Source organism: Mytilus edulis, chromosome 5, assembly GCF_963676685.1.
Source record: "Mytilus edulis chromosome 5, xbMytEdul2.2, whole genome shotgun sequence".
NCBI classification, from domain to species: domain Eukaryota; kingdom Metazoa; phylum Mollusca; class Bivalvia; order Mytilida; family Mytilidae; genus Mytilus; species Mytilus edulis.
Window position 1 is genome coordinate 72,416,565 of NC_092348.1, and position 11,807 is coordinate 72,428,371.

The 11,807-nt window shown below is 33.1% G+C and overlaps 1 protein-coding gene across 1 annotated transcript; it reads right to left on the reverse strand.

Annotated features, from left to right (window-relative positions):
* Nucleotides 1–2,565: 2,565 nt before the first annotated feature.
* LOC139524402 (glutathione S-transferase kappa 1-like) lies at nt 2,566–11,580 on the reverse strand. The gene is made up of 8 exons (XM_071319177.1): nt 11,443–11,580; nt 11,213–11,297; nt 10,440–10,540; nt 9,950–10,078; nt 9,083–9,118; nt 8,101–8,217; nt 5,565–5,658; nt 2,566–2,890 (listed from the first exon to the last, which is right to left on the reverse strand). The coding sequence occupies exons 1-8, from the start codon at nt 11,548–11,550 to the stop codon at nt 2,841–2,843; spliced, it is 720 nt and encodes a 239-aa protein (XP_071175278.1). The 5' UTR covers nt 11,551–11,580; the 3' UTR covers nt 2,566–2,840.
* Nucleotides 11,581–11,807: the final 227 nt, after the last annotated feature.

Genomic DNA, 11,807 nt, shown 5'->3' on the forward strand with positions numbered 1-11,807 from the left:
TGCAGAGCATCTGGATAGATGATGATTTTCTCTTGTCACTATCTTCTGGTTGTATAAATCTCAACTTGTTTATACCCTCGTGTATGTAACAACATATTTGATTTTGAGAAAAGAAATCTCTGTATACTGAAAAATTATTACACTAGGGTTTTTGATATCACAAACTATTCAAAACATTTACTGAAATGTCAAATCACAAAAGTACTGAACTCATAGGCAAATTTTAAATGGAAAGTTTCTAATCAAATGGCAAAATCAAAAGCTCAAACGAATGGACAACAATTGTCATATTCCGGACTTGGTACTTACTTTTATTATCAGTATTAGGACATTATTCGTAAATTTATATTAATCAACATGCAGACATCTTATACGTTGAGGTATTTCAAATCCTATCTTTTATGGTAATATTCTTCAAAAATCACAGAAATGTCGGCATACATCTTAAAAGTTAACCAAATCATATAAAAGACTGATTCAGAATGGATATAGTTCGATACTGTTGCCAGGTCAATATGGATTGCATATTTTGGCATCAATATTGATTAACTCATTGACATATTGCATTGGAATTAAACACATTTATTCTAAAACCAGTTGTTGGTATGATAAAGGTTATGCTCTTCTCGTATATTTAATGATTGTATGTTACTAAAAATCCAACGGGAGGGTATTTGCTTGATATTCATATGATGAAGACATAATCTTTCAATCAGCTTAATTGAGGTCTGGAGCTGGCATGTCAGTTACTGCTAGAAGTCCTCTTTTAATTTATATATCATTGTCATTTTGCTTTTTTGGCTGTTCTAACACTTGGCCTTTTTTTTTTAACGGAGTTTTACTGTGTCTTATTTTATTCTACATTGGTTAGAGGTATAGGGGAGGGTTGAGATCTCACAAAGCATGTTTAACCCCGCTGCATTTTTGCGCCTGTTCCAAACCAGGAACCTCTGGCCTTAGTTAGTCTTGTATTTTTTTTTTAAATTTTGGTTCATTTATATGCTTGGAGTTTAGTATGACGTTCGTTTACACTGAAATAGTACACATTTTTATTTAAGGACCAGATGAGGCCCACCTCCGGGTGGGAGATTTTCTGAGAGATCATACAAATCAGACCATTAACCGTTTTTCTCTTTTGAATGGTTAAACAAATTTGTCATACTGGGTGGTGTCTTTTATAGCAAACTATACGGTATGGGTTGTGCTAATTGCTGAAAGCAGTGTTGTAACCTTTGATTGTTCTCATCATTGACCTTGGCCTTATAGGCTTTACAGATAATTGTCTCATTGACAATCATACCATTACTCATTTGTATCTAGGGTGAGTTTATTCTTATATGATTTATAAAGAACGGAAAAAATACTCTGCTCATTTTGTATCCATGTCCTTTTCAGCGACTGTTCTTCAGAACATATCTACATCTGTTGAACAAGTTTTGAATTGATAAGAATGAGATAACAGTAACTGTAGTAAAAGGCTGAAAGAAAGACGGTGATAATATATCAATTTCTTATTGTGAGGTAGTAATGTTATGAACATTGCAAGAAAACATTGTCATGTTTGATGCCGAAAGTAATTTGAATTTATGAGCTACCTCGTGGTTTATCAAGAACATTTCACCAATTTTTGATTCAGCAAAACAAGTAAGTACTATTATCAACGGAGAATAGATTTAGCGGTGTTCTGAAATTTTGAGGTTAATTATTAACTGTCTCCAAAAGGTTAAAACGCTCTGAGATGTTTCAATCTTATCTATCTGTGTCGAAGTATCCATCAGCGGGTGACCAGTTAAAGTCGTTCCAGGAAACTTCATTGATTTCAGAGTGAATGTTATGTAATATCTGGTTGAAAATAAAATATGCTTAAATTAATCTAGTTGAAAGTATTTGACAGTTTCATAGGCGGATCCAGGGGGGGGGGGGGGGGGGGCTGGGGGGCCCGCCCCCCCTTTCGTGGGAAAAATTTGGTTGATTATAAAGGGAATCACTGATGCATGACTGGAGTGCCCCCCCCCCCCCCCCCCCCCCCCTTAGGAAAAGTTCTGGATCCGCCACTGAGTTTGCATCACATGGATCTATAACTATTGTTTGAGAATAGCTATTTTTTGTTTTAAATCTAAACACATTCTTAAAAATCTGATTTGTCTTTCCTGCTTCAAGTGTACGAAATAGTGCTATAGGAGTAAAAGGTGTCAGTTCAAGGTGATGTATTTGGCAAACTTTTATTGAATTGACTTAATGGGGCATGGAAAGGGATTCGGATGAGCCAAAATCAGAAACTCAGTCCGTACTCAAAATCCCACAAAGGACTTGATTTCATTACAGCTGCTTCAGTGCCTTTATGTTCCATTACTTTATTGGCTTAACACTCAGCAATTGCTGAGATGTGGACAATAACGCAAGATTGTACAAAAGCCATTTATGCGTTTAATAAAAAAGACCCAAGTGGTTGTAAAAAAAAATAATCAAAGAAACAAGGCTTAAAATTTTGTACGCCAGACGTGTATAAAAAAGTTTAGATGCCAAATAAGTTGTAGAGCATTGATGACCAAACATTCCAAAAGGTTTTGCCAAATACAAAGGTTATCTATGCCTGGGTTAGAACACAGTTAGTATATCGAACTATTAAAAGATGTTCATTTCAGAATGACTTTACTTTAGATATACTTTTGTCATGAATGGAAAGATCATGATGACGAACAGCTGATTTGATGTTAAGATTAAGTAAATTGCTTGGTGATTTCACATTTTCATTTGTTGAGATGATCGTTTGATTATAAGAAATAGTCTTCATGTCTTTAATAATATATCTCCATTCTCCTCATTCGCTGCAATCATATTCACTGTTTAATCTTAGAAAGATCATTTAGTGGACCTTCATATGTTTCACCTAAACAGAAAAAAGTCGATAATATAACAACAATGCTTGTTATTAACGTGAATGGGTAGTTCAGAAATATTATGATTATTCTTGGATACAGTTTGTTTCAAACACAATGATTGTACGATACGATGTATTTACTATTTTTTGATTGCATTTCCTATCGCGATTACATAGATAGAGGTTCGCTGCTCACAATGAGGCTATTAAACCAAGAGTTCAACGTGGTCGAGTTAAATCAATCCTTAAATAATTTTACGGACGTCATGACGAGTTGGTTTTTTATTATGGAGTTTCGGTGACGTTGGATATGTTTCCATCGTCATAACCTCAATCACATCTTCCTTTGACCGAATGCGACCACACGAAAAAGACTTATCACCTGCAATCAACCCCGGTATTTTTTTTGTGTTTCGTTGTGCTCATTCTTGAGTTTTTTTCTAAGTTGTGTTTTGTATACTGTTGTTTGTCATCTGGCCGTTTTCTTTTTGCCTTTTACCATGTCGTTGTCAATATAAAAATTAAGAAGTGGTATGATTGCTAATGAGACAACTGTCCACAAGAGACCAAAATGACAAAGACATTAACAACTATAGGTCACCGTACGGCCTTCAACAATGACTAAAGCCCATACGGCATAGTCAGCTATAAAAGGTCCCGATATGACAATGTAAAATAATTCAAACGAGAAAACTAACGGCCTTATTTATTTTAAAAAATGAACGAAAAACAAATATGTAACACATAAACAAAGGACAACCACTGAATTACAGGCTCCTGACTTGGGACATGCACATACATAAATAAAGTGGCGGGGTTAAACAGGTTAGCGGGATCCCAACCCCCCCCCCCCCCCCCCTAACCTGGGACAGTGGTATAGCATTACAACATAAGAACGAACTATAAAAATCAGTTGAACAAGGCTTAACTCATCAGATGGACAAAAATACAATTGGACGTGGCCGGGTACTTGTACATCCCAACAAAAAGACACTAGGAACAGATCTGAGAGTACTCGCAGTTATCTGACAGCTAGTTCAAAGCCACTAACAACTATTAAAAAATCATGCATCTAAGACTAAACTATCAATCCGTACATATCAAACATTCAATGGATTTAGTGTAAGGACGTCATAAAAAGTCAGAGAAAAACATGACCTTGTAGCAATAAAAGGTACCGATATGACAATGTAAAACAATTCAAACGAGCTCGAGAAAACTAACGGCCTTATTCAGTTTATTTTCGATTTATGAATTTGAATGTCCCTTTGTTATCTTTCAATGCACACCTTTCTTATACTGAAAATACAAAAGATGAGTTTCTTATTTTGTGTCTTTGTTTAAAAAAGTTTATGGATCGCCGATGAATCGGGTGGATTCCCCTAATAGGGCATCAATCGTCTCGGTGATGTCTCAATCAAAGATAGGAGCAGAGGATTGTGTCTATGACAATCAGTACATATCTGTGGTCATCTGTTACACAGCTATTTCATAACCATCGAAACAAATTATAATGGCATCCGTCAATAGTTATCACAGGTACCAGGATTATACTTTTATACGACAGACGCGTGTTTCGTCTACATAAGACTCGTCAGTGACGCTCAGATCAAAATAATTATAAAACCGAACAAGTACAAAGTTGAAGAGCATTGAAAAACAGTTGTTCCAAATTCGACTAAGGTAATCTATGCCTCGTAAAACTTTCGATGGAATGGCCATAAAATTAACAATAGGAAGGTTTTAAACAAAATCTTCATTTTAGGCAACTTCAATCAAGGTGATTATGATTGGACATGCAAAAACTGGAAGGTGTATGTACACTATAATCTCGATATATAGATGAAAAGCTACAATTAAATTTTATGTCATAAAGTTTAGCTCATGACCGTCTCCAATTTTTCCTTTTTTTGGTATGTCTTTCAAAATATGAAGCTATATATCTATAGTGAAGAATCTATATGATGTCAGTTTCAAAGACTGTTTTGTTTCAATCAGAGCTCTTTCTTGCAATTTGACAGAGTATGGTTTATACCTGTCTCACACTTTTTTTCTTACATTTGAGGTTGTATATTTCAATTTGTTCTGTGTTGTTTATTTGTGTTGATATGACTATCTTTTTTCCTTCTTTCTTGTGTGACCTTAGTTATTGTTGTATTTTATCATACTGTGTACTCAACTTCTACTCAACAGTGTGGAGGAAATTTCACAATAGAGAAAAGAAATTTATCAATTAATTCTCTAATTGACTCAATTAGAGCTTTTTATGCAAGTTATAGCTTGTCACACCGATATGATAAAACTGAAAATTGTCTATTGCATGTGTTATCGAAGAAGTGCTTATCTCTACATGTTCCTTCATATATTTGTTGCTTCTTATGTGTCTACGTATTATACACCCCTCACTTTCAATTGTTTAAAATTGAGCGCCTTGATGGAGGTATTTTCAGAAAAGCATTCGGACACTCTAGATGTATAAAGTGTTATTACTTATTTCGTTTACTTATCGTTTTAAACATATTTTTTTTTAAATCGTCAATAAACAGTTCAGTTTTGTACTTTATTACTATTTATTCTTCCTCAAAGTTGTATAACTTACCGATAAAGTTGTATAACTTACCGATGAAGTTGTATAGCTTACCGATAAAGTTGTATAACTTACCGATAAAGTTGTATAACTTACCGATAAAGTTTGCAACTATATCCAATCTATCCGATCCAAATATCATTTCCTTTTTACCACTATTATGAATGACAATAGTCGGAGTTCCAAAAGCCTGAATAAGCATTGTGATACAATTTAGACCCCGGTCGAATATACAAGTACGGATAGAATTTTCATCTCGACGAATTAAACAGTTAAACGTTATTGTGTTCATGTTGTACGGTGGTTCCATCGGTATTCTTTTCATTTTCCAGCACTTTGTCGGTAATGCTGCTATTGAACTGCTAGTCCGCGATGTTATCATCAGCTCTGATTTTTTGTTTCTCTGTCCTATATTTTCTCTCATTTATTTGTGTTGTAGTCCTGTCATGTAATGTTGTCATTTTAATATTATAATTAACATAGCCATTAACGCGGGAGGTTTTGCATGCCACAAAACCAGGTTCAACCCACCATTTTTTCTTAAAATGCCCTGTACCAAGTCAGGAAAATGGCCATTGTTATATTATAATTCATTTCTCTGTGTGTTTCATTTTAATGTTGTGTTTCTGTTGTGTCGTAGTTCTCTTATATTTGATACGTTTCCCTCAGTTTTGCTATGTAACCCGGATTTGGTTTTTTTCTCGATTATTGAATTTCGAACAGCGGTATACTACTGTTGCCATTATTTTTTGGCCAAAGTTTAAACTCTTCACGCATTCATAAACTGTTACAAATTGTGTTTTTTTAGCGTTCCCTAGGAAAGTAAATCAATAAAAAAAAAACGATTTGAATTTAAAGTGTTATATATCTAAAGATATTTCGTCTTGCAATCTTTTAAATTTAATATTAGAATATACTTATATAGAGAATAATACATGGCAAAATCCGTATAATATGTCGTATCATCCCGAGACATCAATATCAGCCCAAGGGCCTTTAGGCCCGAGGGATGATATTGGTCGAGGGTGATACGGCATGTGATACGGATTTTGCCATGTATTATACGCTTTATCATATATTTCAACAGAAGAGTATTATATTATATGAACTGTTTTCTGATCCATAGCACTGGGTTACCTTCAGTTCTACTTTTGTCTTGTTTCAAAGGCCTTAAAAGAACTGCTCAATTACTTATCCGAAGCACCTGGGTTACCTTACAATTTGCGTGCTGTTGTTTTAAAAATATTTTGTTTTTATTATTGTATTAATTTGTGTGTTTTGTATTTTTCATAGTTGCATTTAGTGACGTTCGTGACGTCACATACAATATGAAAACTACACGTTCGTGACGTCACATACCAAACAATGACGTCATTCAAAAAAATTACCTATTTTGAGGAAAATTTTTCTTAAGCAAAAAAAAAAACCAAACTGACTTAAAATGTAAAAAAAAAAAAATAAAAAAAATTGGGGGTGTGATAAAGGGTAGGGGTGTGATAAAGGGTATGCGATAAAGGGCAGGGGTGTGATAAAGGGTATGCGATAAAGGGTGCGCATCAAAGTTGCGCGATATGGATTAAACAGCAGGCTATTTATCACATATGCAAAACTACTGTATTTTGTACTAAACATATGATAATTATAGATTATTACATGGCATTTTCCATATGGCCCTGGTATCAGCCCTAGACTCCCATATCAAGCCAGAGGGCTTGATATGGGTCGTGGGCTGATACCATGGACCATATGGAAAATGACATGTTATAATCTATTTATCACATATTTTCAAGCAGGAGAAAACAAATAGCTTACAACAAATTATGTTTGATATTTCATCAAAAATCAAAAGATATTCAACGAAAAAAATAAATAAATGTATCAATGTGAGTTAAAAAAAAGTATCACAGTAGGTTAACAAAGTTTTGTGAAAAGTTTCAGAAATAATTAACAATAAACATATTAATTCTAAGAATTGCAAATATTAAACGACTTTAAAGTGTTAAATTACAAATGTTAAAAAATGCTTAGGAAGAATCCTATATCGATACTCATTCCAGTGTGGCGTCATATATTTTCTAAATTCTTCATGACGTCAAAATTTTACGGGAACTTTTGTGATTTCTACTTTTTTCTTCTACAGCACATTTGTAACTTTTTAAATTTCTTTTCATTGTGTTCAACTTGTTTACAAATAGCCTTTGATTGACAGATTACCGGAAGTTAAACTCGGGGGCTTGATATGGATTTCGAGGGCTGATATCGATATTGGCCCCGAGGGCTGATAACCAACCTTGACTTCCGGCTATTATTGGCCATGCAAAAACGTACATATCAGTACAAAATATGTGATAAATGTTTTTATCGCAGATAAGACAGTAAATACAATGCTATCGGAAACAGTTATAATATAATTTAAAACAACAACATGCTATATATCGGAAGAACCGTGATCTATTTTAGTGTGTTTGAAAATAGTAGCATACTGCATAGGTTAACATGAAACAAATTCAAATGCATAACATATCAAAGAAAACTATTTTTAGAGAACAACGTTTTTATATCAAGACAATTACAAACGATGTATTGCTGAATTTTGGGCGTTGTAATTCAATATTAGATATCGACTTCTTACCCCGAGTGATAGTGCTTCGTCTGTGTAAACTTTAAAACGAGCAGACACATCAGGTTCCTTTGCTTTGTTCAAGCATTTAACAACCAATTCGTTACTTATTCCAGCCTTTGATGCGGCCTTTAACAAATGGAATCAACATAGAATAAGAAATTAATCGTTCGCAGAAAATAAACAAAATGTTATGGTCATTTTTATAAATTTCCTGTTTACAAAACTTTGAATTTTTCGAAAAAAAATAAGGATTTTCTTATCCCAGAATACCTAAGCCGTATTCGGCACAACTTTTTAGAATTTTGGATTCTCAATGCTCTTCAACTATGTACTTGTTTGGCTTTATAAATATCTTCATCTGAGCGTCACTAATGAGTCTTATGTAGACGAAACGAACGTCTGGTGTTTTAAATTAAAATCCTGGTATCTTTGATAAGTATTATCATATAGATCTTTCTAATAATAATAAAAAAAAAAAAACAACTCAACATACTTTCGATTTCCGAATACTGGTAGTTGTTCCGAACATTTATGGACTCGGTATGATTTAGCCATGACGTTGTCAGTTTATTTTCGATCTATGAGTTTGACTGTCCCGTCCCTCTGATATCTTTTGCCTCTCTTTAAGTTGCTGTCTAATTAATCTATATCCCAAATCCCCTTATAAACTAAAGAATATAAGTATTTTATTCGTCAGAATTGCATATTCCCATGTGAAAAACACTTATGCATTTACCAAGAAAATACTGTGTGTCCTACTATCTAAATTTGTCTTGTTTGACAGGAAAAAACTGAGATGTACATGTATGAATGACGTAAAATATCGTTCAAATATGGATGATCTATAATGCATTCATATCACTAAACCCACTCTATAAATGGTATCAGTGGTTGAAGGCTATAAAGCATGACGTAAAGTACAATATATTAATGAAGGCCTTTCTTTTTTTTTTATGTTTTTATGTTTAATAGTTTAATATTAAAAACATACCTGTGATATATCGTCATCTGTAGTTATACCTTCGTCCTAAAACAAAACTTACTTTTATATTTCTGAAATTCATTTGGCAAAAGAAACAATGAATTATTTTAGTATTTGTCATTTCGTGTTTTTTTGTTAGATTTCTATTCTTAAACATTTAATTTTTTGGAATTGTTCAGTGTTTACTTTCGAATGAAACTAGCTGAAGAAATGCAAAGTAATGTTTTGCTTGGATTACTTCATACTCTTAAAGTTGCCGATGCAACACATAGCTCACGTTTATCTTGAATACATTGTTTTCTTTTTGTTCTTTATACAGCAATTTACTTAGACCAGCTAAATGAAGTTTTAAAGAATTCGGACACATTTTATTTTGTCTATTAAGCGTTGAGGAATTAGGGAAAATATACAAATGGAAAGAAAATGAACTCATCAAGAGATATTAATCATATTTGTACTTAGTAAATTGATACTGTTAATGTTAAAATATTAACAGTTCCACTAGGCATTGCTCGTTTGTCGAGCATGTTACAAATTACTATTTAAAATATTTTCATATCTGAAGCGTGTCCTTTGATCAATTTTGACCATACACGAGTTTGACTCGGTCTAGTAGTATCTGTATGAAGAACACTATGGCTGTCGTATGCAGCCTATCATACGCCTTCTCTTCCGTATTATTCCTCCTTGTAATCGTACTTTTCTTGTTGGCGCCTATTTCGGATGTGGTCATATACGTCTTTCATTGTTTGTCCGTATCTTCTCAATCATATCTTTTCCGTACACTGTCTTCTCGTCATTCATTCCTCTTTGATAACAACTGGTTCTAAATCTTTAACTAGTGTTTTAATTTATCAAGACAATCCCACAACTTACTTTGCCCCACACTCGCAACCACAGCTGTCGAGAAAGTTCTTCTGTATATTCTGGGTTTTCCATATCAACTGCCGTTATAAATAACATAGCTGGTCTTGATCCTTTCACATACATTACGTCTTTCAAATCCTGATTAAAACAAAATAGTTAAACGTCATGCTTTTTACTTATTTGAATGTTTTGCAAATTTCTTTTTATTAAAGAATATATATATTTTAAGTGAAAACGTTAAGTTTTTGTTTGATAAGTAAAAGACATCTACTATACTGGAATCATTCAATATGCACTTATTGTAATATTTTTCACCGGTTTTTCACTTGTATTAGCAACGCCGCAGTTGCCGCTATTAAAGGCATATTTTTGGTTTACTTTGTCCTGTTTTGTTATTATTATTTGTCTCTCAGTTGTTTGTCTTTGGTGCCTTAAGTGATTACTGTTTCGTATTGAACTTATGATATTTGATTTTCCCCTTGGTATCATAGAAACTTACAGCAGGGATTTTGAAGGGTACTTGGTGGTACTTTCCTAGTCTTGCTAGATCTTGTAGTATATACTGCATTTTTATTGGAACATTGCCTGGAAGCTGATTTCCTACCAATTACAAATAAATATCAGTTAATTTTATTCCAGATTCTTAGACTAAATAATTATAAGTGGGTGGTTGAAGGCTCTTCATTTCTCGATTCTCTATTTAGGGGCCCATTTTTTTTTAATTTCTATTTCTAATTTGTTTTTCATTTTATCCTTCACTGTTCCTCCGATGGTCTCTATTTTGTTAACCCTATCCAGACTTTTTTTTTATGTTATATCAAAGTTTCCCAGATACATAAAACTTTAACATGTCAACAAAACTAAAGCATGTGCAGACATTTGATTTGTGGTATAAAGAAAGAGCAAAGAATCTTATATTACGTACTTGTCATATGCACAAGAAGAGAGAAACAGCAAACAGTCTTGATCGTTCAAAGTAGATTGATAAATATGGAATAATTTATTGTTTTGAATTTCCAATCAAAGCATTTTTTTGTTTATGTTAATGTACACGGTTTTTTCTATCTATATATGTACTGATTATGCTTAAATATGTTAATGCAAGATATTTTGTTATCAAGTATCATGATGCATGTTTTATAATACGTGTGTCATGGTTGTAAGGTGTTTTGGTAAGCTGCTCCTCTTCTAGATATTTCTTACAAAAAGATATTTTGAAAATATCTAATATTTTGTGTTTTTCTGGTACAATGTATGATTTATGTAACTCACCTGCTCCTTTTAGAACGTCTTCCTGTGAAAGCGGTTTTAATCTTAGATCCATATTCCTCCATTTGGACTTGTAACGTGTCAGAATCTACAAAAGGGAAAACAATATTTTCAAAAGTGTACTGTTTGTAGTTTTCTTCTTGAGACTAGAGCTTTACATCCTAAAAGGACAGTATAAGACAGTAAACAAAAACGACCGAAAACCCTTAATACAAAACTTTCAAATCACTTACCTCAAAACATAACCATGAATACGGTGATAATATGTCATAATATAAATTTACTCTTTTTACATCAGGAATGACTGAATTTTGAAACTTCTTTTTATAATCCCTGTACATAACGAAGTGTTAGATGTCCTTATGTATTTCAATAAGATAGTTTGATAAATATAAAGTATTAAAACAATGAGTCGGTAATTTATGGAATATTCTTTATTAAATATGTCCGTATACATGATAAACAATATCTAATTTAATTGTATTCTTTTAGCTGATCATGTTGATCTTGTCCTTTAAACATTGAACCTCAGGTAGTACAATTAGTTGAATTATAAATGGGCTAGATGGAAAAGAACAGATTAAAATTCAGTTGCGCT